This window comes from Pteropus vampyrus, unplaced genomic scaffold, assembly GCF_000151845.1.
Source record: "Pteropus vampyrus isolate Shadow unplaced genomic scaffold, Pvam_2.0 Scaffold363, whole genome shotgun sequence".
NCBI lineage: Eukaryota > Metazoa > Chordata > Mammalia > Chiroptera > Pteropodidae > Pteropus > Pteropus vampyrus.
Window position 1 is genome coordinate 976,881 of NW_011889144.1, and position 27,288 is coordinate 1,004,168.

The 27,288-nt window shown below is 47.9% G+C and overlaps 1 protein-coding gene across 3 annotated transcripts in view; it reads left to right on the forward strand.

The window, feature by feature from the left end:
* MCF2L (MCF.2 cell line derived transforming sequence like) overlaps window positions 1-27,288 on the forward strand; it is a 116,188-nt gene that overhangs the window by 8,019 nt on the left and 80,881 nt on the right. For 2 of the 3 annotated variants that reach the window (XM_023522911.1, XM_023522913.1), the window contains exon 1: window positions 13,261-13,433. The exons of the other annotated variant lie outside the window; for it this stretch is intronic. In XM_023522911.1, coding sequence (XP_023378679.1) covers window positions 13,337-13,433 — 97 coding nt within the window. In that variant the 5' untranslated portion in view covers window positions 13,261-13,336. Of the gene's footprint in view, window positions 1-13,260; window positions 13,434-27,288 lie in introns of those variants that run through there. 3 annotated transcript variants of the gene reach the window in all.

Here is a 27,288-nt window from a genome sequence, read left to right on the forward strand (position 1 = left end):
GAGCAGCAAGGAGGCCAGAGAGAGGAGCCCGGAGTGAGAGCAGAGAGATTTGGACCAGTGACCTTGTCAGGTCAGGCTGCTGTAACAGAGGTACCACAGACTGGGAGGTTTATACAACAAAAATTTATTTCTCACAGTTCTGGAGGCAGGAAGTCTGAGATCAAGGTGTTGGAAGGGCTGATTTCTCCTGAGGCCTCTCTTCTTGGCGTGTAGATGGCCATTTTCCTCCTGCGTCCTCATATGGTCATCCCTCTGTACATGTCGTTGTCCTGAGCTCCTCTTCTTATAAAGAAGGACACCAGTCACTTGGGATTAGGGCACACCCTAATGACCTCACTTTACCTTAATTATGTCTTTAAAGGCCCTATCTCCAAATACAGTCACATTCTGAAGTCTTAGAGATTGAGACTTCAACATATGGGTTTTGTTGAAGTTCAGCCCATGACAGCCAGATTGTGTATGAGCTGTAGGCCGTGGCTCCAATCTCAGCTTGAACTCTGAGGGAACTCAGAAGCCTTTTAGAAATTTCAGCAGAGTTGTGATATGATCTCACCTATTTTAAAGGCTCATTTGGATGCTTGTTGAAAAGGTGGAGGGAGCCATGTGAAAGGGAGGCCATTACCTGGTCCAGGTCCTGGAGAAGGTGGACGGCCCCTGAGACTGGGGTGGCAGGCATGCGCAGGTGGCAGGCAGTCTGGGCAGTGGGGTCCTGGATATGTTTTGAAGGTCGGGCTGACCAAGCTGGACATGGGCAATGAGAGGATGGGAAGAGTACTGTGCTGGCCTATCCACTGGCACTCTCTGGCCAAAAACTCTCCCTGGGAAGGTGGTATGTGGCTGAGTGAGACTCAGCTTAGCATAGCAGTGGGCTGGAGGCTGAGGGACCGGAGCATCAAAATGGGCTTACAGGGGATAAGAAGCTTCCCAAGACATCCTCAGAGGCAAAGTGGTATGACACCCCTGACTGACTCAGCCAGGGGGCACAGGGTATGTGCATTTCTACACGGAAATGTTCATAACACTGAACATAAGAGCTTCAGATGCAGGGGCCGCAGCATCCTGCAGAATTAAAATCCACCTAGCACGGTTTCCATCAGATGCATTAGTACCCGCCCTCGTGCCTGTCATCTTCTGCCTCAGTGGTGGAATCCTTGGACTCGTTTTTTCAAATCCATTTTTAAAACTTGTTGAGGCCCTTTAGGAAGAAAATAGTACAGAGAAGTGAGATAGACATTGGTTAGGGGTTGCTGAATATTTCGTAATGCATAATTTAAATTTCATAATGCATAATTAGGTAAGTATGACTATGAAACATGGAAACTATTTTAAAAACAAACAAAGACCTTACACAGAAAGTTTATTGTGAATCTTGTTAGCAGAAACTCAGCAACGAGCTTTGGAGATTCTGAGCAGAAAGAGAAACGTGTGGGATGAAATTAGTGATTTATTCTTTTTCAGAATTGTCCTGTGGAGGTATTTCTGGTTTTCTCCAGTTAACACAGGTTCTCAGAGTGTAGTACCCAGCCAGCCATCACCTGGGAGCTTGTTAGAATTGCAGATTCTCAGGCCCACCCCAGCAAGGTGAGTCTGATGCCCCAAATTTGAGGCCTGCACAGGTGCTGGGAGGGTGCCAAGGCTCAGGTCAGTGAGAAGATGAAAGAAAAGCAGGGCACCCAACTCCTTCAGTGGACTCCAGAGATGGAGTCAAATGAGAAACGGAGGGAGGCCTGTGCTGTGCTTGCCCTTTAGCTAGTATTAGGTCCTCCTTCAAGTACCTGCTCAGGGGCTGCTCCGATGAGGCCTTTTCCTATTGCCCACATGGCTCTGTTACGCGTGTGCTCCGGTACCCACACCCCCAAGCATGGTGCTGTCCCCTCTGTACTGTCTGCTTGGTGGCTCCTTTGCCACGTCCATCAGCTCACTGAATCTGGACAACGTCCTGTTTTAACTTCACGTCGCCAGGCCTGACACTGAAATGTTCTCCATGTGTGTTGAACTAGCGAAGTGTAGAAAGCACATGTTGCTGCGAATTGAGAAATTGGGGCAGGTAGGTAAAACAACTAAAGATGGAATATTTGTGAATACTTTTCTGATTTTCAAAGAGAAAAATATGTGATTGAGAAACTACTAATTAATTACCTTGACTTTCACAAATAAAGCACAAATGACTGAATAAATTATGAGTCTGTAGAAAGAAAAGCAATCATCTCTAGCTACCAACAAAGATACACTAAATTCATAATAAACCATTTTTATGAGTATGAGAGTGTGAGAACTTTATATTTTAGTGGCTGGCTTTTGAGAAAGGCTTTCTTTATATTTCGTGTTATCCTCCATGAACAAAGAGGAAAGAGAGCGACTATAGGAAATTGAGATCGTTTGGATTCTTTTTTAGCAAACACTCACTCTCCTCCCCTTCCACTAATGGGCAGAGCACGTGTCCCCCTTTGACTTGCACTTGGCCATGTGACTGGCTCTGCCAGGTCTGATGCTCACATGTACTTGCACAGAGGACTGGCCCCTCCCATTTCCAGTGATGCCTCGTGAAAACATGGCCAGGGCAGCCATTGATACCCCCACGCCCCACCCCAGCCTGGGTCCAAAATGAGACACGCCAGAGCAGAACCACCTCCACAGAGCTGCAAACATGAGAATAACACTTACATTTATATGATACTGAGTTGGGGGCAGTTTTTTGTGTGGCACTGGTGTGGCACTCACTGACTAGTACAGATAGCATATAGTTTGAGTAGGCAGCTGGACAACCGGCCATCCAATGGGAGAATGACAGGCCTCAGGGAGACTCCATTGTCTTCTTATTTTTAAAATAGATATTGAAATTTTCTCTTTGACTATTGTTAGAAAAACTGCCAGAAATACATTCTTGCCCGTCCAGCATGCAAACTGCTGTCCAGCAGGAGAAGGAGTGGAGGCGTTCTCTGGGCATCCAGGTAGTAAGAGTCAAGAACAGTGAATCAATGAGTAGAGATGACAGACATGAAGCAGATTTTGACTGAAAGGAAATATTTTTCCAAAGAACTACAGAAACAGAATGCCTCATGAGCATGATCCTAGGCTGCTGAAATGGAGTCGGTCCGTGTTTCGGAGTCCCTGTCTCTGGGAGCCCAGCAGGGGATCTGCAGTGGCCCTGGAAGCTGTTAGATTCAGTGACTTTTAAAATTGCTACCTTGCTCAAAATATTTTGTAAACGTCTCTGAGATTTCCATGTTCGGTGGCCATGGTTACAAAAAATGAGCGCTGTTTATAAAAATAAAGACTCTTGGTTGTTGAAGAGCGGTATTCAAAAGACACTAAGTATCCTTTAAAGTACAATAAGTCCTCATGTAATGTCCTCAATTGGTTCTGAGACTTTAAGTGAGATGATGTATAATGAAACCAATTTTACCATAGACTTTTTTATGTATATAAATAAGAGTTAAGTTCCTACATTATCTCAAGTTAAATTCCTACACATCGTACTAAATGACATTATCAAGGACCTGCTGCATGATGGGGACGTTGAAGGCAATTCCAAACAACACGTGCTTTAAGCATTTTGAAGAGAGCAATCTTAATTTGGATTTGTAGAAATCAATCACATTCATGCTTCTGCTTTTGCTTACTAATTATCCCTTTGGTTAAACAAAACAAACAAACAAACAAACAAATGTATAACCATTTTGATTTAAGTGGGTCTTGTGTTAGTGGTACCATATCCATAAACTTAACATGCTTCTTGTTGTGGGTAGCCCTCCTTGGCCTGCCTGTGTCCAGTATCTCTAGGTGACGGTCACGTTGCCAGTCTCCTCCCATCACAGCCTCTCTCCTCCCAGAGGCAACTCCTGGACCAGTCAGCTCTCTCGGAGTCCTCTTATTTTCATTTAGCCCATGTGGCATTTCATTATGCGCTGCTTGCAGTCTGCTCATCATTTCTCAGGTCAGTTCTATCCTCCAGACTATATATTTGGAGTGCCGTAAGAACCATAACCATGTTCCAGACTCTTGCGAGCCTCCCCCTGGGGACCACATGGTGCTGCAACTACAAAGACCACTCAGGGTGGTGGGTTTGCTCCAGTCTTTACTCGGTCCCTGTGTTCTTAGCAGCAACTATGGCAGATGTTCCTGGTGAGAGAAACTTTGCCGTTGGTCATCTGCACCAGCTTAATGACTGAGAATTCTCTCCAGAATCAGACTTTTAGGGACTAGTAAATGTAACAGAACGTGACCTGAGAGACAATTAAAACAATTAATTAAAACAATTAAATTAAATAAATTAAAACAATTAATAAATATTGCAACAAAAAGCTTTCCAGGCCTCAGTTACTTTGAAATGGGTGCTATCTCTGATAAACACATTTTCCCTGGAAGAAAATAATTTTAACAGTCTCTTAGGGTCCTCTGATTCACAATTCAACCAAATGTAGTCTTCTGTAGCTTCATGCTACACCGTGAGGCTGCTGTTGTGTATCTGCTTCTTTCTTCCTGATATCCACACACAGGATAGATATGGTTGAGAGCTCTTTCTATCTGTCTAAACCCACCTCTTAGCCAGAATTATCATCTCTATTTAAGTACATATAGTTAATTCTTAACATTGGATTTGTACTATTATAAATAATATTTTCACACATCTGTATCTCTGATAAACAGAATTTATCTGGTCACATTCATTTTATACCTCTGGTTTTGGAGAAAGAAATATTCATTGTACCTTTCAAAACACTGTAAGTTATTGCAGTTGTCTGATACACATACAAAAAATCTAGTTGCCTAAATTCAAATCCTAATTAGGTGCTGAAGTTAAAATGTAGCAACGTTCTTGTAGTGCTGTTTGGATAAAATTCAGAATGAGGTTTTCTGCCTTGGGGGATGATGATAGCACTACTGCAGAGAGCAATTGTGAGTGTTAGATAGAGATTGAAATCACGGACTGGAGCCATAGCCTTGGGTTCAAACCCAGGTTCTGCCATCTTGTCGGCTTGTGGTGCCTCGGTTTCCCCATTTGTAAAGTGTATCTATGAGAGCACCTACCTGGTAGGGTTGATGTGAAGAGCAACTGAGTTAAATTCATATGAGAAGCCCTTAGAGCTGCCCGCAGGCAGGCAGCTCTCAGCAGATGATTATTGATGCCCTTGTCACATATGCACCAGCTTAGTGAGTACCTGGTTCATGCGCTCTACACATGCTGCTGCCATTATCATTATTACGTATTATTAACTATGTGATTTGATTACCAATCCCAGTAATGAAGCATGTGGGGATTTTCCAGGCAAATGCGAAGAAAAAAGAAGTGTCTGAGAGGACATAGCTTGGAGAGGAAGGATGTGTTAGGGGCCATACTACGAAGATGGGATTCTCCAAGGCGATGCTATTATACAGAGAATACCACTGGATCCGGGCCTCAGCATGCAGCTCTTTAGAGAGGAGTTTCAAATTGGCGTGCTTTCTTCTCTTCCTCAGAGGAAGCTTTTCCTAGCTCAAATCCCAAAGATACGCAAATACTGAAAGGAAATCACATTTGGGTGAGGAGCCTCTCAAGAAAATTTAAAGTTGTAAGTTTGACAATACAAAAGAGTTGGCATGCTTTCTTCATTTTAGAGATTAAATGGTTTTTGTGTAGCTCAATGGGGGTTTCAGCAAATTTTCTGGGTTTTTTGCTTTATTTCATTATTAATAGTGTTAAAGAAATGAATCTAGTCCCCAACACATGAAAACCAATTTCTCATCATTACAGTCATACCACATGGCTTTGGCACTTAATTCACCAAAGGAAAGAACTAGTATTAAGTTTCATTGATATTTTTAGCAAGATGTTAGGGATGGTGTACTAATACTCAAAATATGACTTTACTTTTGTAAGGATGCTTTGTCTTTAAAGACAAAAATTTTAAGTGTTTTGATTTCTTAATCTTTAAGAAGGGAAACCATGTCATTTGATATTTATATAACAAAATACAGGAAGTTGTGGAATACATGTAGATGTTAGGTCTCCGTGATTTATCAGCTTTATAATTTTATGCCTCCATCAATTCTGAAAAGACTAAAATTTTTACTATGTTCTCTTCTGAAATCCAGTCTTTGGTATTGGTAGGAATACTCATTCATAGGGACACATTCATTCATTCACTCACGGGACACTTAGAGGAGCGTCTACTATGTGCCAGCCCGACCAAGGCCAGCCCAGTGAGACAAGGCAGGTCCCCCCTGGTGCAACGTGACAGTGAGGTTCTGCCCAGATCCAGAAGCTTCAGTGGGAGCAATCCCCAGACACAAACCATCCCCTAACTTTGTAAATGTTAGCATATCATGTGGAAAGTAGAATCGAACATTTCACGTGCTGCGTGTTTATTCCTGGCACAGAGATTCATTTAAATTTTGGCCCAGCCACATCTCAGTCTGTATCTGTGAAAGACTATTGCAAATACAGCCTATAAAACACCATGCCATGCCATCTGTTATCTGTGTTTTAATAGATTTCTAAATGTCTATGACTTGGGCATAATCTCTGGAGTTTGTCATCATTGGTTGGTTGTGATGTATCTTTTATTTTAAAAAAAATTAAGCACATTATTTAAAAAGTTCATTTTAAAGAGTAACCAGTTCCAGACTCTATAAAGACCTGTTTCTCTATCTCTGGTTTTATTTCTGCATTACAGAGGCCTCAGAACTTTAGAACGACAGAATGTTTTACAGGGTATCTTAAATGCGCGGTACCCGGGGCTTTCTGTCTTTGTTAGAGGGAAAACATTGTCATTGACAATGCATCTGACTCGAAGCCCCCTATTAAACATTGAACGATTTAGGAGTGATCGGCATATGGCTTCCTCAGGAACTGTCATCAGGTAAGGCTGAGAGCACTGCCAGGCAATAGGGCTGGTACTTGGCACTGAGCACCAGGAGGGTTCATCAGATATGTGGCTGCCTGTGGACCTCAGTGCTTACCAGGCACTGGAGAGACTATACAGCAAGGAGAATGAATCGTCTACACACAGTGGGGCAGGGGCACCAGGCACCGGGTCCAGCGAAAAACCTAGAAAAAGGATAAAATGAGAAGTCGGAGCAGCACTTGCTCATGGGACAGAGGCATCCCTGGTGGGGTCAGCAACTCTTCAAATGCCAGCGTGCTGCGCCTGCACTTCCCAGCCTCATGGAACTCCCCTGAACACCACGCGTTGTTTTCTGGACGTGATTATTTGAGAAGATGCATTTTTGTACCTGAGTCCTCAGGCGTGGCCAGCAGCCTCAATGCAGAGGTTCAGCAGGATGCTGCTTCCCTGCCTGTGTTAGCCCCAGGAGAATTGAATTTTAAATTACCCAGCATCTCATTTGGTTTAAGACTGCACTAAATAACTCCCTGCTCTCCTGACATAATTAATTTAAGACTCTTTTACTGCCAAAAATCATGCCATTTATTGATAGGAAATTAACAGTAGCTTGAGGCCATATCATATAAAATATACACTTGGGGTCTAAAAAGAGCCTGTCTACCCCTCAACGGGCCTCGTTGCTTCAGCTTCCCCAAGCCTGGCTTAGCACACCTAGGGCAGTGTGAGGGAGAGCTTGGATCTCAAGTGCTTTTTGTGCGTTTTTCACCCAGGAACTATCAAACAGCTTAGGGGAGGACATGCCCACCGACTGCTGGGCAAATCCCATAGAGTTTTCAAGATGTTTGCCAAACCTGGAGGCTGCAAACCTACAAGGCGAAGAAACTAACAGCTCGTGAGTGAGGTTCATATCTCAGAACAGACTTTTGGAAAAGGTTTTAATTAGTAACATCTTTAAGACATATTTAGATACTTAGGGGAAATTGGATTAACCCAGACCCGCCTGATGGAAAGAGCACATTAAATCATAAACCGTCTGCATGTGTGCACATGTGCACATTCTGACTTACTAGCTGCTCAGGGAATGGTCCTGGCACTCCAAATTCTCACAATTTTCTCTGTGTATCTTAACACTCACATGGGGGAAGGGAAAGACACACAGAGAAATTTAGTGCCAACCTCAGAAACAACACATGACATACAGCTTGTTGCAGTTAGTAATCACCTAGTGGCAGGCTGTTTCTGGGGACACATAGCAATCACATTTCGGCGTGTCTTTTCCTGGGGCCCTGTGGAGTGAATCAAGTTGAAGGCTTGGTTCCCTGGTCATGGGAAGAGGACTTGCGTCCTGGACATGCCTCATCAAACGCACCATCTGTTTCCTCCTGATTGTGTGTTGGGACTGGCCTCTGCTTGGAAGCCAACATAAGGGGCAGAAATGAAAACTCAAGTGCCTGACAGCGCCGGCTGCTAATGCTTTGAATCTCGGTCATGGTTTTCCTTTGCTTCTGGGTGGAGAACATGTTGCCTGTAACTTTTCAGCCTCTGTGCATGATTTTCCTCTTGGAGCTTCATATGGATGCAGCGCAGGGAGCTAACTACCCTCACTCTTTGAGTTCTTGGGTGTGGCCTTAGAGGCCAGTTTGCTGCACCCTCAGGTAACAGGTAAGAGTGCAGGGTGGTAGAGCAAAGTGAGAGTGACCAGCACCTGTTCCTCCTACCCGTTCTCATACTTCTGAGACATTCACTGCTCAGAAGTGCAAATCTCCACAACCAAGGAAAGCACTGGGTGAAATCGCTGGGTTGTGGAAAGTTGAAAATGGATACCAGAGCTGCTGCCTCTTAGGAGCGGAGGATGCACATATTCCCAGGACCACAGCTGTCCTCTCAGCTTCACGGTCTCCAGTGGGAAGGGCACATCTGTTTTTGCAGGGTCCCTGCAGCCTGCAAACACTCATGGGAGGAAGGGTGCATCCAGAATGACTGAAATTAAGTAAGTGCATTATCTTGCTGCAAACCAGAGATGCCTGCTCTAATTATATTGACTTATAAAAGGGCAGCCTTGGTGCACGGGTGAGAAGTGTGGTCTCTTAGATAGACCTAAGTGCCAACCCTCTGTCACTCTTATTCTGTGACTTTCTGAATAGGCACTGAAATGGACTGCTTGGCAAGTTAGAGGTGAGGATCTGAAAGCCCAAAGTGTGCCCAGCGTGAAGCTGGCACACAGCAGGCAACAGCGCTGGGACAAGAGGAGCAGCCCGGGCTGTCACTGGGTAGTCCCAAGCACCCATGCCCTGGGAGGTGGCATGGGCACCAGGGTCTGGAGCCTTTGGGCTGGGATGGGTTCAGCATCTCCCTGTGCAAAGTGTCAGCTTGCCAAGTACAGCAGTGTTATCATTTCCTTTCTCCCAAGCTGGACAGCAGACAGGAGTAACAGACGGCGGAACTTGCAGTTTATTTCAAGAAAGCCTGGGGCTGCTTCCCCTCCCTTCCTCCCGCCTTGTAGTTGTTTGTTTGAACTTGAGACTTCCTTAGCTTGGAAGGTGTTTTTAGCTTGGGCTGTTGGAGCAGCTCCTTGACATGGGAGCTCTAGCCAGCAGAAGCCCCCCTTTCTAAGGAAGGAAACACCCAGAACTCGCAAAGTGATTGGCAGGGTGTGGCCTTGCCCCAACTCTGCAGGAGTGCTTCTCTGACACCACAGGCATTCTCTCCCCCTGCCTATCCTGCAAGGTGTGGAGAGCCACACACCGGAGTCACTGGAGTCGGTGTCAGCGGGCTGGCCCTCCTTGGGCGGGTGTCAGGAGGCAGGCCTAGGGAGAGGGCAGGTTCCGAGCCGCCTGAGTGGACCGTCCATGCCGGTGGTCATTACGGAGTGAGGAGCTGGAGGCCGCAGAGTGACGAGTTGGAGGCCGGGGACTCCGGGACCAGACTTGAAGCTCTGTTGTTCTTTCTGGGGACTCGGTAAACCCCAGGTCTCTAGAGGTCGTGTGCCGGCCTCAGCGTGCAGAGCAGCACCCGGTTCCCTTGCCTACATCCTCAGTGCCCTGGGGCGGTGGAAACCACGTCGCTCTGGCACAGGGGCCACGTTCAGCCCTTGCACGAGCCCATCCTGAAGAATCGAAGCCTCTGCCACTACCGCTGCGCGTCCCTGGTGGGAACACAACGTGATGGCTGAGAGGGGAGAAGCACGGGGAGCCACAGTGAGCCCCCAGCGCCGATTCTGGCTGCTGACCCGGAGGCGCCGGGGGACCTCGAGGCGCCCACAACCCGGTGAGATGGGATGGGGTGGTGCCATCCATAGGGTGTCAGGGACAGACTCCAAGTATCCCCTTAGCGGGCAGTTACTTCCCTGTATATTTCTTTCACTAAACAATGTGTGCCATTTGCAAGACTCTTAAAAGGTCAGAAATGAAGTATCGGGCAGTGTTTGCTAGAGCTGGACTTCAGATATAGGATTATCTGATTTACCTTGTCTTCTGGTTCTGAGGAATCTGAACTCATGAGAGTCTGTTTGCCTGGGATGACAGTGGGGCAGACAAGGAAAGCACATTTGTAAGGGGAACACACTTAGCAAAGGTGACTTGTGTGCTGCACCCTTTCTGCCTGGACAGGCATCCTACAGGTGGGAGATTGGAGTGGAGGCATCTCACATCCTGCCCCAGCGCCCAAGCTCCTGTCTTCCTCTGCAGCTAGAGGTCAGAGAGCCAGACTCAGTCAGGCAAGTACCTGCCAAAGAGCGGGCAGCCCCTGAGCGAGTTTCTCTCCTCCGAATGGCACTGTTTTTACTAGAAGAAGGGCATAGGTGCTCTGAGCGTTTGCTCAGCCGATGGCACGATTGAAATTCTCACAGGTCTCAAAATAATGTTTTTGGAAATTGACTTCCAAAGGAGCAGAGATATTCTAAATAGATTGAGTTGTAGAAAAGAGCCTTGTCACTCATTCTGTTCCTTCTTCCCAGGAGCACCCCTCCCTTCTTCATGGACCTAGAAACAGGTTTGCTGTTGAACTTGGGGCAGCAGCTGACTCTGTGATCCCAGGCATGCTATGAGACATTGTTAGGGTGACAGGGTGGCATTTGTTTCTGGACGGATGCCCTTAATGTCTGTAATGTGCAAGACATCAGAAGTAACAGGTTAGAGCCAGCCCCATGCCTCTCTATGGTTTAGGGGTCCCATGGTTCCTCTCTCTATTTTGGGGAGGTTGAGCAGACTGCCTGGGGCTGACCGGTTAACACCAGGGAGAGGAAGAGAAAAGCCCAGTGCGGGCTCAGTAAACCTGTGTGAAACCTTCCCTGGCCTCGCCTGTTGGGACCTTGACAGCAGAACTTCCCGAGCAGGATGGAGCTTGTGACTCTGGTGTGGCTGGCGGCCCCAGGGGCAGAAGAGCCTCCCTCAGTTTCCCTTTGGGATAGGGACAGAGCCCACAAACAAAGCATGTCTGCTTCTGCTCCTTTGTTGTGGTTTTGAGCTCAGCTGCATCGGTGCAAATGATTCAGGGTTAAAATAACAAGGCCTCGACATTCTCACCAAGTCCACTGACTTCTGCCCTAATACAGAGTGAGTGGGATGGTTATGAGGGGCCATGTGTGGACTGTTGTCCCTGCCCAGCAAACGTCAGGGGTATGAAGGTTCCATTTGTGCCTCTCATGTTCTTCTCCCAAGCCCACCTTCTCCACAGGTTAGGTGGAGTTCTCCGAGTTGTCTGATCAGACCCACCCTGGCCATAGGGGATCTGTGCTCTGGCTCTTTTAGGGTAGCAGTGAGGATCCTTGACTGTGATAGGACTGAATTACCATCTTGAGGCCTGGAGACTTCGAGGGGGATGGTGATGACAGGGCCAGAGCCTGCCCCACCCTCACCCCCTTGCCGGCCATGTGGCCTGGGCAAGTGGATCTCGTGTTCCAAGCTGTCTTCTTGCGGGGAGGCCCCCAAGGCATCCTCTCTCTGAAATGAGGACCCCCGAGATGTCCCCTCACTGTGAGATGCGAGGCAGCAGTGCTGGGGTCACAGCTGGGCCTCCGCAGGGAAGAGCAGAGAGGTGCTGTCTGACCTGAGCAGCTCCTCTTTTACTCAGTCGTGCTCCTCAGATGCCGTCAGTGCCCGTTGGTAATCAGGGCTCAGTGTGGACGACGAGCAGTTAAGTGCTTTGTGACACGCGAGGCCCTGGGTCACTGTGGCTCCGTGCGGCCCTCTCGGCCTCCTCGCGCTGTCCAGTCCCCCGCCTCCCGGCATGAATGCAGCCTGGTACTCCCCAGCTAAGTCCCCACGACCTGAAGGAGCGGAGTTTCAACAAACTGATTGTTTTTCTTAGAACTTAAATTTTCTCTTTTTAGAAACATGTTTTAGGTTGGCAAAAACAAGCAAACAGAAACAGAATTAATTAAAAGAAGCAAATAAATACATTTGAGGCACCTGGGTGAGTTGATCGCTGCAAGTAAGCACAGACTTTCCCTTTGACCTTCCTGGTAGCTAATGTAAAAAGGCAACGTAGTAGAAGTCACTGCTTCTTACTTCTTACCCCAAACACCCTCTTTCCTCAGGCTTGGCTCAGGCTGGAGGACACCGAACCTGGGGGCTGAGGCATCTGGTCTTGGTGAGGTCTCAGCCACCAGGAGCCCTGGAGCTGCAGGCACAGCCCCCGGCCCCTCAGGCCCCATTGTCTAAGCAACTGGGACTCCAGTGCATAATGGGGCGAGTCACTGGGCACCTGCTGGTGGGGGTTTATGGACTCTGTTCACTGCCTTGATCTCCGAGCATGGAGTGAGGGGAAATCTTTCCCAGTGTCCCCGGAGAGCCCAGAACGTGTAGTGGTCAAGGCAGGGCCGGCCGCGACGTGGTTGAGGGAGCTCAAGAGTTCTCTGGGCTCTGAAAGAGGGTATCCAGGTGGGAGCTCGTGCTTCACACCCCAGATCTGTTGGAGACACACAGACTTTGAATGAAAAGCTGAAAAGAGGTGAGAGGGGCATTGGAATATGGTGCCTATACCTCCACTTTGCTCACCTTCCTTTAAATAAATATAGACGCCACCTCCGTTTGTTCCCGAAAATTGTCACTTGTGTCTAGAGAACTGGACTTTGTCAGATAGAAGAAGGTAGTGACATGGAGTCATTCTGGACAGTATTGTCTGATTTAACATTTCTAGCAAATACACTCTCTCCCCAGGCAGCGTGGAACGTAGCTGTATTTGACTTTCCTATCACCTGGTTAAAAAGTGCAGGGAAATGATGCCAGCAGAGGTGTCCCTTGTGCCTTCTGTCTCACAATACCTGGCCAGCCAGCCAGGAGTCTGAGTGTAAATACGAAGGGTGGAGTGAGTAGACGTTGGCCTGCAGGAGAATAATCTCCTTTTAATAACTCATCCTGGTTCGTGGGTAAAAACGAAAGTAAAAAGTCAGCTGGTCCCTCGTGCACATTTTAAGGAGCAAAGTTCAGTGAAAGATGGCTAATGGGTAACCACGGGAGGGTAGCAGGATTGAATGCAGGGGAGTGTGTCTCCCTGTCTGCTTATCAGCCATGGGAGACAGAAATGCTGGCAGAATCTCCGTGTCTGAAATGAAAAGCTACTACGTTTATTCGGAATGGTGCTCCTGGCTGCTCTCTGTTGCTGAGGGTGAGTCCTTGGGTCCTATAAACCACTGTCCCTTTGGGGCACTCACAGGAGATGTATTGGGAGTGGTTAGGCCTCCTGGCTTCGATGACCTTTGCTTTGATGTACTAGTTACTTGGGTCGTGCAATGTAGAGATGGTTCTTACAGAGTTCTCGTGTTGACGAGGGAGGATGTCTTCATGAATTCCGTAATCTGTGTCCCTTTGGCGTTTAGAATAATAGCTCAGGAAACGGCGATTAAAAGTAAATGAGCCTTTCACCCAAAGTTATCATTGTTTGACTCTAAGTTATGTTATTAACTACCAAAAGCAAATGATGTCCCTTTGGCTAACAAATGTAAGCTCCAGGAATGATCCGAACTTGAGAGAGGAAAGCTCCACCAGCACCAGCTGGACCTCATTCTAAGGGTACTCAATACATGAAGGTTCACGTATAAAATGCAAAACAGAACAAAAGCCATTAGCTACATGGTATTGATTTTTCCCTTGAAAGAGTGATGCAAGCCTGGTGCCTTACTTGAAGATCAGCTGCCTTGTACGATTAAGTACAGTGCAACGACACAAAGCCGTGTCCATTGTCAGCTTTCCAGGGAGCGACAAATCCCAGGGGGTCTTTCTGGTGCAGTCCCGTCAGAGCCCTAGAACCATGCGCAGACTGAGCAAGTCTCCTATCTGGGAAGGGATGCTGCCCTTCAACTGTGAAATTCGGGAAATCTCCTGGAGTGTAGCAGGGGACATTGCTCCTTTCTTGGCCGAATCCCACCTTCTCTGTGGTGAGAACTCTGCCATCGTCATCGTGACCAGGATCTGGTCCTGCTGGGGAAGACAGAGCTGCAGTGAAGACAGGAGCCTTTGGATGTTTCCTCGGAATTTTACTTGGCCCTTGGTTCTGAGATCTCATCATCAGATTTAGAGCTTTGCCGTTTATGAAGCTGCGTATCGCTGTCTGATCTCAAGGTCATTCAATTTACAGATGAGAGGGTCAGGTAGTAGTTGTCGGAATATACGTGGCTTGTCCTAGAGGAGCAACCCACCGTAAGCAGGCCAGCGGGCGTGGGGCTGACAGGTGACTTGAGAGTGCAACTGAGTGGGCCAGTGGGTTGACCAGGCTTCCCTGTTGCTCCTGTTGCTGTCACGGTAGCGACAGGACACCAAGGACAGAAGCCAGATCAGTGGCTGATTGGGGAAGATTCAGGGAAGGTGGTAGGCTGGGCACTGGACCCCTGAGGGAGGGGAGGGAGGGAGGGCCAGGGTGGCTGGGCTGGAGCAGAGAGGAAGGCTGGCAGATGGGAATTCTTGGCCTGGGTGTAGACCTTGAAGATGGGAATGAACTTGGCCTCAGAGCTCGGGGCAGGCACAGAAACCTGGACTCTGCCCAAGAGATCTGTGGCTGCCTCGTCATCTCTTTGTAAAACAGTAACATACTTTTCCCTTGAGGGAAATTGAAGCTTCTGTGGAGGTTACCTTCTGAAGTCAATGATGGGGCTAAGCCCATAGTTGGACGAAATAGCCTTAAATACTCGACAGAAATACCTGAAGGAATTAGTTGTGTTGGTTTCTCCTGCCTTGGTCCAATGCTGGCTGGCAGCTGGAGGATGTAGCCCGGTAGAGGAGGCCACTGCACCCTCTTCTATCCTGGAGTGAGGCTGGTCTCCCCCACTCCCCCTGCAGGGCATACAGTTTGTACTGAGCACACCTCCCAGAGGAGAAGTCTGAGAATTTGAAAGGTGCACTTAAAACACAAGACCAGATGGAAAGGTCTTTTGGGGGCTGTGAAATTGTACCATTTCAATTATCATCAGGATACTTCATTGGTACGAAAGTATTTTTGGAAGGAACCACTTGAGTGGGATGAGTCTCGGGAAATTAGAGCAAAGATGCCGGCTCCTCCCAGCCCCACAGGAGGGCCTGTTGAATGAGAGGCGCCTCTGCTGTCTGAGCACTGGGTGGCCTGCCCCGTGCCGGCCTCAGTTCTTGGTCGTTTCAGCCCCAGGCCAGCTGAGCCCCTCACTGCCACTCTGGTCCCTGAGAAGTTTCCCCTGTGTCACAGACAGGAGCTAGAGCAGACACCCACGCCCTGACCCTGGGTCCTGCATCTCTCACACTCACACTTTTGTGGGTCCTCTCAAGGACGCTGGGGGACTCCATGAACCAGAAACATTTGTGGCCAGTGTATCACTTTATATTTTGCCACTAAGCCACGGAGCCACCCGCAGCCGCTAGGAAAGGCCTTTTCAAAGGTTCTCCCTTCTCGTGCTCACTCATCCTCACAAAAAAGAGTCAAGAACAGCCTGTCCCTGTGATTTGGAGCCGTGGCCACAGCAGTCTTAGACACTTAAGGTCACAGAGTCAGGAACAGTTCTTCAATGCCCTTGCTTTGGTTTTGGTGCCCAGGTGCTTAGGTGTCGTTTGGACATCGAGTCAGCTCACTTCGGTGGATTTATCCTCACCAGACCATCTCTCTGGGCTGCAGCCCCCACCCCTCCCCAGAGGACCATGTGGACGGTATGGGGCTGCCCACTAGAAGGATGCACGTGGCCTGGGGGACCCCTGGGGGTCTCAGGGTATCTGGTCTGGGTTGGTTGGAGTCTTTAAAGCAGGTCTCTCTCTGCCTGTCCCTTCCAGCACTTTCTAGAAATGCTTTCGTCTACACTGAACATGGACCCTCCTGCACCGAAAGACAGACCTGCAGCTCCTCAGGGCGGGGGTGGCGTGGGCTGCCTAGGACACAGCCCAGGGTCCTCCCAAGCCTGCCCAGCTTGAAGTTAATACGGGGCAACAGAGTTTCTGTTTTGATTCTCAGTCTTTTTCTTCTGTTTTTTACTTAATGTCCAAATTCCCCTCCTGGTTCCTTCAGAACTGCTGTTCATGTGACAGGGAAATCCAACAGAGAACAGCTCCCACAAGACCAGGAGGCACAAGCTGGGTGCCCCTTTTCCCCCATTTGGCTAAAAATACTTGACTGGTAAATTAGAATTGAGTCAGAATGGCAAAACAGCGGAAGTGAAACAACTTTCTGGAACCTCACGGATTGAGTCCTGAATCTCAGAGAGCGTAGCTGCTCTGCCCAGAAGAACAGGAGGCCGGGAGAGGTGGGCTGAAAGAGTGTCCTCTGGTCAAAAGCAGGTAGGAATCTCAGAGCCTGAAGTCAGAGTGTCACTCAAATGCAAGTGTTTGTTAGAACTGGACGTTTACGATGATGTTGTAGAGGTTGTGTTAAGAATGTAGACGCAGGCCAGTGTGTTACGAAAGTATGACATCTGGCACAGAGGTAAGGAGCGCTAATAGGATTGCCACCGGGAGTGTTGCATTGTTGTCATTGTCCCAATAGATGGTCCCTCAGAGATGGGTGGGGGGACATGTCCAAATGTGAGAGTTTTCCACAATTATTTGAAATCTGGCTGCTTGCAGTATGTTTGTGTTCCTCAGAGAAGATAAGCAGGGCTAAATATAGGCGGATTGCTCTGAATTAAGAGTGTGTGTAGAAGAAAGTTTCAGGGAAATGAATTGAGGGTGGGAAGCTTCCTCTTGGGGAGGTGTGCAGGCTAAGTGGACACTCTATAACTATTTGCTGGCACTGCCTAGTTGTTATGATTCAGAGGAAATACGAGTAACATCTGACAGCGCATATGCTGTTTGCTATGTGGGTATGGCTACTTCTGACCAGGTTGCATGATACTTTTTATATTCTTTATCTACTACATTTTTTTTTCTAATTTTATACAGTGAGCAGAAAAGGTTGTTTAGGACCTCTGGGATGCAGTGCTACTGTTATAAAAATGTGTATCTAAGATATACTAAAGAACAAAAAAGGAAAAGCAGTGGTGAAAGCCACATGTTTGCATCTGGTGTCTTGGAGCAGGAGTCAGGACCTGTTCCTTTGAGCCTCTAACAGGTATGTGTAAGGCCTTCCTGTGTGGGTGGCTTTGCATAAGCGTGTGTCACACACTTGGATTAGCTGCTGGCTCCATGGAAACCCTTATCGGAGATTTTACATCGAGCAGGAGATAAAGCTCAACATCTGAGGTCTTTTCTTAACTTGTAGGCTCTGTATGAGATGCAACGGGATTCATAATTCAGTAATGTTTTCCTTTTAATTTATCAATCTTATCATGGTTCAGATTTGTAGGAAACCTTATCCATCCTGAAAGCAGCAAGAACAACAAAACCTTTCTTTGTCACTGCCTTATGTTGAAAGACCACTAGGATTTATAAAATTGCGTTGGCAACACTAGTTTAAAGACCTGCTGTGGAATTTTTATTTAAATCCTGCAACATCAGAAAGGTTGGGTTCAGGGAAACTACTTTTTCTACATCTCTAGAGAATGTTTTTTCGAGAACAGAAAGTAAAGAGGGTGTTAAATAAAATCAACACAAATGCTCATCCTCCTGCATATGGAGCCTAGAGAAATATAAAAGAGCACACTGCCAGACTGGACGAGGCAGGACATGGAGGCTGACTAAATGCCCCATTTACAGTTTCATTCAAAATGTGTGTGAAATATGTCTCCTCTTGCGAGTAAACCTTTATTTTCTAAAGCTGCCTGTAAGAGGTGATTAGAGTACTTACTCTCCGTGACTTCTATAGAGGAATCAGTTTTCCGAAAAATAAACTGTTTCCTGTATTAAGCTAAGAACAAATGAATTATGAAAGATTTCAAGGACCTAAGAAATGCTTTTTTTTTATTCAATCATTCATTCGTTCATTCATTCATTGAGAAGCAGGTACTGAATGTCTACTATACACCAGGCCTGTGATCGGTGCTAAAGAGAAAGCCATAATAATCACTCTATGTTCTTTGTGAACAATTGGGATAGATAACCAGTCTGGAACGTTAATCAACTTCAGGGAGATAAATCAATGGATTGAGCTGCCTGACCTGAAATAGGACTCTTGGAACTCGTTTCTTTCTGCTCTGAGAAGCTACCCCTGGCATCCTTCTGACAGTAAACAAGGTCCGACAGGTGGGTCCACCCCCTTTGCTGGCTGACCACAGAGAGGGGTGTGCTGCTGTCTTGCAGAGACCCGAGTTGGAGATGTGTTTGCTGTAGGAAGCAGTCTGAACTAAATCCGAAAGTGAGCCTGGGATTTTGCCTGGATCTTCCCTAAAAATGCCTCTAAGAAATCTGGCCAGCCTGTCTTCCTCTTTGGTTAATTTTTTTTACATCACGTGTAATCTAATTCCCCTATTTGGGAGAGGGGGTATTTTCCTGAATGATGCAAACACCTTTCAAACACTGTTTCCAGTTACTATACTTATTCTGTGGAGGAAAAAAAAAAAAAAAAAGCAGATTTTTTTTTTAAAGCATGATTTCATTAGAATGTTGGAAATTTTATTAGAAGTTGTTAAGCGGTCTAAAAATCTATCCGATTTTGTAAGTGGATTAGGTGAAAAAGCCATCCTAAATGTGGCAGCTTGGAATGCAGTTGAAATTTGCATTTTAACACACTCATTGGACTTTTGCTTTTTCATGCCCAGTCTTTCAGCTGTGTCAGATCTAGGGTTGTAGCAGGCTGCCCTCCTTGGCCTATGAAGGATGCTGTGAATTCCAGAGTCAGGAGATCTCCACATGTCTTAAGTTATCAGAAATAACTTATTTTAAGTCAAGATTTGGCTTGTCTCTACCACACGCCTACTTGACAGTGCTCAGCCTGTTTGTGGAATTTCAGGCCATGAATACCATTTCTTGTTTAAAGTTCCTTTTTTTGTATACTCCTTAGTAATCTTCTCATTGTATTTAAAATAATTCGTTATAAGGAAGTATTACCTTTTTATTACTATAAACCAGTGTGTAATTAGCAATATGCCTAACCTGAGTTGTTACATGCTACAGGCCAAGTATGAACGCATCTGAAGTTGTCTGTCCCAAGGATGGCAGGCACACAAGCAGTCAGGCTCCTGTCTGATAGAGCTTCCTAGGGCTTGGGACACACTCCAGCTGCTCCTTTTTGGCCTCTGTTAATGGTGGAGTCTTGGTCCCTTGAGGATAAATTTTGAAAGTAAGTACAACTCCCAGGAAGGCAAGTGTTGAACTAGTTAGCTGAGCCAGCAAAATAGTGACTCAGAAGACAGTTTCTCAGCCAGATCTCCTTCTTTATGAAACTTTTACAGAACGTTCTTGGTTGTTTTTCTTTTTTTTGGGTGGGGGGAGGTGCATGGCACTTACTTAATGTACCCATCTCCTTAACATTTTATAGCCACTTCATTAATCAGTTATTTTTTATTGCATTAGGATATCTATATTCATTGTCAATCAGCCTAACATGTAAAACACCAAAAAGTTCACTTACGTTCTGATTTTAAAAACACTGACTTTAAAATTATATTCGACCTCTGAACAAGATAAAAGAAAATGCTTTCAACTTGTGTTTATCTCACATTGTCTGCACAGGGTTTGAGCCCCAGGGCAAATCTCAAACCTCTCACAAGGCAGCCTTGGCTCCCTCTTCAGCCCGGAGCATCTCTCCTGAGCTCAGGTCCCATAAAGGTGAGGGGGCAGGGCAGTTCTTGATCCTGGAGAGGTTTGTAGTATCTGGTGGTTCCAGTATGACATGGGAGAGGTGACCCGAAGGCAATGGGATGGGACATCTCAGTTAAAGGAACATACGTGTTAATACTGAGCATTGAAGTGATTCATAGTGTCTGGGTAGTAGCTAGATAGGCAGGTAGAGAATTCTGGTCCAAGAACTTGACTTTTAACCAGAGACCCGAGGGCTTTAAGCAGAAATGTGAAATGAAGCTTCTGTTTTGGCAAGGAAGTGTGGAGGTAGGCAGAGACTAGAAGTGGGGAAGCAGTTACTTAGAACCTCTGGAACTGTCCAGGTCACAGATAATGACCTACAACGATAGCAGAGGAAAAACGGGAGGATGACTGGAAAGACCTTAGAAGAAGAGGCCCAAGCCTGGTAATGATTCCTAGGGGAAGGAGGGAGAAGCCATCAAGGACGGTTCCCGGACAACTGGCTTGGGACTTGGGGGGTAGGCGGTGGGGCCTCAACTGAAAGACATCAGAGAAGGAGAGCAGGTGACAGAACCCATTTTAGAACCGGCAGCGTCTGCGAAAGCTGGAATGTAGGTCTCAATGGGTAAAGCTCAGCCTCAGAGGTGACGTTACAAATACATTAGAAACTGCTTCAGTTCAAAAGATGTGTTTGCTCGGCTGAATATGGTATTTACCTTACTTGGAACCGAAGGTGTGTAAGGACGGCGGAGGACTCAGAGAACGCTGGAGAGGTCGGCAGCTTCCTTGACTAGTCATTTTCTCTTTGGCATAACAATACGCATAAATACAACAACAACAACAAATAAACACTACTTGATTTAAAAGAAAAAGAGGTGGTGGGGCATGGAAGGACGAGGGGGTGGTCGTAAACTGACAACACGTTTGTGTCTTGAGGATGTCCTCCAGTTTGGCAAGATGCTGCCACTAGGGAAACTAGGGCACAGGATCCCTCCGCACCATTTCCCACAACCACATGTGATTTAAAAAGAGACAACAGACGACTGTTCGGAAGCTACAGTCTGCCCATCACCCGCTTCCGGTAACCGAAGGAACCTTCGACTCTCTGGAGGCCGATGTCCAGCCCTGCCCTGAGCTGCCTCTCCGTCTGCACTTCTGGCTATTTCGTGTCTCAAATTTATCTGAAAGCAAATTTGAGCCTTAGAAATTTTCTGGAATAAAAGACCTTTTTCTGGATGATTAAGCAACTTGAAGAAACCTTTCCTAGATGTTCTAGGTGTGATGGTCCCTTAGAATCCCTCCATTCCTGGAAGTGGAGTCACTTCTTAGCCGGGGTCTGCTGTGGGGCGTCCACGCCCAGGATGGGGCACGAGATGCCTGTCGGTGGAGACGTTCTCCTGGAACTCAGATGTGGCGAGTACTCAAGTGTCAGAATAGCACTTGCTATTAGTACTTGCTAGTTATCTGGCACGTTCTGTAATCACCGATAGGGGAAAGCAAGCTCCGATTCCCCAGGAAAGATAAGTTAGCCTGGTTATAGCAACAATATGGACGAAGAAGTCTGGGTCAAGACGAGGATGATCTTTAAAGGTTTGAATCAAGTCTATGAAGAAAAATACAGTTAACGTTTGGCCAAAAGAGTGCAATTCAGAGAGAGAAAGGGGAAATATAAACTTGGGTGGGATTGGGAATACGACAACACAAGAATCCTGACCCAGAATAGAATCAACTGCGGAGATTCCAGAGAGTCGAGAAGGAACGCTTTGAAATCAGGGAATCTCTGACTGGAACCGGCAGCGGCCTGCAGAGGGCGCAGGAGAGAAGACTGTTCACCAGGCCTGGCGTTGAGACCTGTCCTCAGAACTCTGTTCTTGTTCCTGAGGAGGAATCCCAGCTCTCCACCACCTTTTTCTTTGTCCTGATAAATGAAGACGCACACAAGCGTGCTGGGCGCAGACACCGAGAAGCAGGTGCATATTTCTGAGTTAGAGGGGTTCGTGGAGCGGGAACACAGCGGCACAGCCAAGGGGAGGCGTCGGGTCCTGCCCAGGAGGCCCGAGCAGGGTTCTCGGGGTGAGTCTGTAAGCTGCATTTGTAAAAGCATCTTTTATAAGTGGGGAAGCCATTTTTTAAAACAATTTTAAGACATTTCATTCACCTTTGGCAAGCCCGTTCATCTCATCCTGCTGGTCAAGAGCATGGGTAGGGCCCCACCAAGTGACCAATGGACACCGCAGCCCTGCTGGTCAAGTTCCGTGGTGAGACACACTGCAGGGCCTGTCATTTCAGGAGGAAGTCATGCTGTAAGCAAAGAACATTCTCTGTTTTCTGGGGTACCCACCCTCTCCTTGTGGTCACTTCTACCAGGGGCCTGTAGTCCGGTGCCTCCTCACCCTGCAAGCAGCCCAGGAGAGGCTGCAAGTGACTCAAGGACCATGTGACTCAAGCCAGCTGGTGTGGACCTAGGTGTGCCCCGGAAGTTGCTCCGGAGCAAGCAGGCTGGGTTTGGCTCCTGGGTCGGCCCCTTCCTCACTGTCAGCTGAGGCAAGGGGCTCAGTCTTATCGTCTGTAAAATGGGAATGGTGACACTTCTTACAGGGCCACTGGGACCCCCCAGGTGTTTGCCTAAGATCAGTTCTCAGGGATAACCCCCTGGTCCCCCTGCATCCCCTAATCTTGGTCAGCTTTCTGGTCTCATCTCTTCTCCATTTCACATAACATCATCCGACACACATGGAGTTCATCTGTGTGTCTGTTCCTCCTATCTTTACCAGAATATAACTTTGCTCCGTGGCTCACCTGGGTCCCCAGCATTGCACCCTGAGCCTAGATTTATTGTATCCTCATAACCCTATGAGGGGCCACCATCACCCCACTTTGCAGACGAGCTCACTAAGGCACACAGCTGGAATTCCACCAGGGCACTCGGCTCTCAGCTCCAGCCCAGGCTGGTAAATGCCACTGCCTACTGAGTGTGCTTGAAGGAGTGAAGGAGATAATTAAGCAGAAAGCTTAGGACAGAGTCCATTGTAGCCAGGACTCCACAGCCACTGGCATCAAAATTGTTATCATTGTCATATTTTTGAGCCCCAGTCACCTGTCGGGTCTAAGATTCTGTCCGCCAGGACTTTCAGCTTTGTTCCCCCTTGGTCACTTCAGGTCTGTGGCCAGATGCCAGCGGATCCCCCTGGGGCCATTCCATCCTTCGGTCTGGTGACCCGAGGAGGGAGAGCAGAAGGCAGCTGATTCCAGCCTCACACCAGCTGCCTGGGGCATCTCGGCTCATATCCTAACCCTGTCCACCTGAGGAAGGGAGCTCCTGTTTACTCCCTGCAAGAGTTGCAGGGAGAGAAGGTGGGGGCCCCAGAGAACGTGAGAACACCCTCTCTGTGTCACTCAAGATGGATAGGGAACAGCAGAGAATCCTCCATGTGCTAGTGTTGGACATGCTGGGCTGGTGACATCTGAGGCAGCAGATAGTCGTGGCCCACGGCCCCTTCGATCCTGGGCACACGTCACATGAACGAGGCACTACCAGGACATTTCCTCAGGTGCACCCCAGATACCTCCAAACCTGGCCACACCTGTCCTCACATGGCTCTGGGTCAGTCTTAGCCGGATCGAGCTCCCGTCATCCTCCCACAGAATCCCCCGTTCACCTCCCGGGGCCTCCCCTCCCTTTTTTCCCAGCATAGTCAAAGTCTCTTCTGGATCCCCAAGTTTGGCCAGACCCTTTTGGCACCTTTTAGTTATGTTCTGTCGTGCAAAGTGAATGGTGTTTAAAAATAAAACATGTTTGCTTCGGAGAGTTATAAAAATAAAAATGGAGTTTTCTAAAGTGCCCACCATGCAACCAGCCCTGGTTCATTACTGATGACCCCGAGCCCTTTCCCACTGGGCTTTGTGTGTGCGGCAGAGCTGGGGGTGGTCCAGAAAAATTTCCCCCATGTTTCCCATGACATGAAACTTATTTTGGAAAACAGCTTTAAATGAGCACGTGACAACTCTCCTAAGGGGGCTTCCTGTTGCCATATCTGTCTCCTTTCTCTGTTGTCCTTGCGTCCCAAGACCGGCTTTCTTAGATGTGGATCTGATTGGTCCTTGGGCACAGGCTCCTTGGCAAGCCCAGCACCAAGACCTGGTTCCCACCCCCTTAGCTCTCCCGAGTGCCAACACCTGGCAGGACCCACCCACCTGCGAGCACAGGGCCGTCGGCTTCCTCGTCCTGGCGTGGATGGGCTTGCTCCCTGCCTGAACTCTGAGCTGCTCCTCCCTCTCCCACCACCCCCACGAAACTCCTGCCCAGACCTTCAGACATACCTGGCACCCTGGCTTGGCTGGTCCCTACCTCCACATCCCTGGTGTGGGCTGGGACCCCTGCAGGGGTCCAGCCTCTGGGCCACCTTCCTTTGTGTCAAGTGGCCAAAGTCCTGCCAGTCACGTGACCTGCGAACCCTGGAGTATGAGGAAGCAGACACAGCTCGGTGGTCGGATTTAGAATCCAGAATCTCCATCGAGAGTATCAGTGGGGCCTGAGACCGAGATCTCCATGGTCCAGCCCAGAAAAGCACATGTTATTCTCTGCAGCCTCCTAAATCCGGCTACGGTGGCATTTTATTTACCCTAAGGCCCCAGCTGCGTTTGCTCTCTGCAGTGTGTATCTACCCCACAGCACCCACCTGGATTTGTTGGGTTTGTGACATGAAGTTGTTGATCTACGAGGCGGAGAATGCTGCTCCCTGCCCAGGTCCTTTCCATCCAGGTCACAGCTTGTATTATGGAACAAATGGAGCGGTTGTTCCCGACACCCTCGGGAGGTGGGGAATGATGGGTCAGTTCCGATAAACATTTGGGTGTCGGGCCCCGCCCGGAAGGAGGGAGAAGCTCATTGTTGAGAGCTGGCATCGGGAGCTTCTGTGTCTGTTTTTCCAGTCGGGTGGAGAGTCTTCCTGTTTGGCTCATGGAGGCCGGGCAAGGGGCCGCCCGGGCCCTGCTCACAGCCTCTGTGGGCAATGGTTCTGCCCTGGGACCTGTGGGAAGGGGTCCTGGGCCCCTCTTGTTGAGTTCCAAACAAGCTGTCAGGTATTCACTGGCCTCCACTGGGTCTAACAGCAGTGCTCTGGCCATCTTTCAGTCTGCATGTTCCTGTGTCCCCCAAGTAAAATATTAGTGTGCAACCCCAATATAACTTCCATACATATTTAGTGTGTACTGTAAAAACCACAAGCAAAAATAAAAGTAAGGAGTAAACAGAAAATAAATACAAGTGGAACAGTTCCTATAGCCCACTCTAGGCAAATCCCAAAGCATTCATCATTACTTGATTGGGAAGGGAAAACATAATGCATAAAATAACTGGGAAATGACTCAAAAGTACAATAAAATACAAAATTGAGTGGTGTTAAGAGGACTGGGCAGCTTAGAGCTGGGGCGAGGGTGAGAAGGCTGGGCAGGGGCTTCAGGGGGTGAGGCGTCTGGAGGCCTGATGAGAAGGCTGAGTTTGCACTGTCTTGGAGGGTGATTGGTGACTTATCTACCAGAATCTATTGAAAATAAATAGAAAGGAGGCCTGAGAGGAAGCGGAGAATCAGCCTGCCCTCGGGAGGAGGTCATGGCCCAGTGTAGGCTTTGCCCGGGCCCTGGCACTGTCACCGAGACTCTCCACACTGCCACACTCAGTCCCAGGAGGGCAAATGGATGTGTCTTTGCTGAGTGTGGATAATTTGGCTGGGACACCTGATTTCAGTGTCTCCGTTTCAGGCTGCTCATAGTGGACAGAAACCAGCCGCTCTCGCAAAAAGTGTTCAGACCTTCCCCAGCGTCTCTGGCCACTTGAACTCCTCAGACAAAGGTCCAGTGGAGCTCTGTATCCCAGTCCCTGGGCAGCAGTCTGTGATCCCAGTGTCTCAGGAAGCCCGTGACTCCAAGTCTTGTGTGCTCAGAGCAAGCGAGGCCATGCTTGGTCTGGAAGGTCTGGCAGAAGGGGAAACATACAAGGGAAACCCAGGGGGCAGAGGAGATGGCAGCTGACAGTGCTGGCTCTGACTGCAGCAGCGTGTCTGTGTGACGCAGAGCGCAGCCCCCGTGGTGGCCTTCCATGAATTTTCGAGAACAGAGAGTGCTTCAGGTCCTCAAGCCCATGTTCTCAGGCCAGCTGTAATCTCGAGGCCAAGAAGGGGTAAGCCATCTTGGGTTTGAGAATAAGGATGAGCCATGTTAGCCTTTGGAGTCACAGCTGTTCCGTGGGTCCAGAGCTCATTGACGAGAGCTGAGGACAGCATGCGAGGAGCCCATTGGAAGGCAGGCAGATCCCCACCCGCCTTGACAAGAGACTGCGGTCCGGGCCTCAAACCAAAACAAAACCACGGAAAAGCTCCAGAGGCGGGTAAAGGAATCCAGAAGAAAGAGTTTCAAGAGCCGAGGGTTCAAGCCAGACCCCTGAGCCAAGAGGTGGGACTTGGGGCAGATGAGTGCCCTGAGGGACAAGGGACCAAGTCTATGCAAAGCAGGGGAGACAGAACACTCAGTGCTACGAAGACCGAAGAAGACCGAAGACTGTTGGTGGTTTGACCTGGCTACCATTCCCAAATCCTCTTCCAGTAAATGAATCAAGACATGATAGTCCTCTCAGGAAGTGGGTTGGTCCAGGCACAGCCTCAGGGTCATGAACCACTGTGTGCCCTGATGGTGGGCTCTCACTGACCAGGCAAAGGGCACAGAGAGGCAGAGGTCAGGCATGAGAGCACAGGAGCACGTGTGGGTGGACTCTAAACCTGGGGGCTGTGTCTCTGTCAGGAATGATTCTCTGTGTTCACCCCATCCATGTACGACGGCGTATAAATTACAAACAAGTACTACTCTGTTAATTATGATATACGGTTGTCCCTTGAACAATGCTGGGTAAGGGGCACCAACCCCCCGAGCAGTCGAAAACTCGACTATAACTCTTGATTCCCCCAAAACTTAACTGCTAGTAGCCTGCTGTTGACCAGAGTCCTTACTGATACCATAGTCAATTAACATATATTTTGTATCTCGTATGTGTTAAGATACTGTATTTTTACAAGAAAGTAAGCTAGAGAAAAGAATGTTATTAAGAAAATCATCAGGAAGAGAAAATTTACAGTACTATACATATTTATTTTTAAAAATGTGTTTATAATTGGACCTCCACAGTTCAAACCCATGTTGTTCAAGGCTCAGCTGTACACACAAAGGTCCAAGATACTTAAATGATGAGAGGTTAAATACTCATGTTTTTAATTTTTTAATAGTTTGAAAAAGCACTTTTGCTCTCATTACAAAAATGTTTTAAGTGAGAGTTATATGATTCAACAAGCTTTATAATTTTTCCACATTTGATATAATGAATCAAGCCAGATTCTGTGTTCAGCATG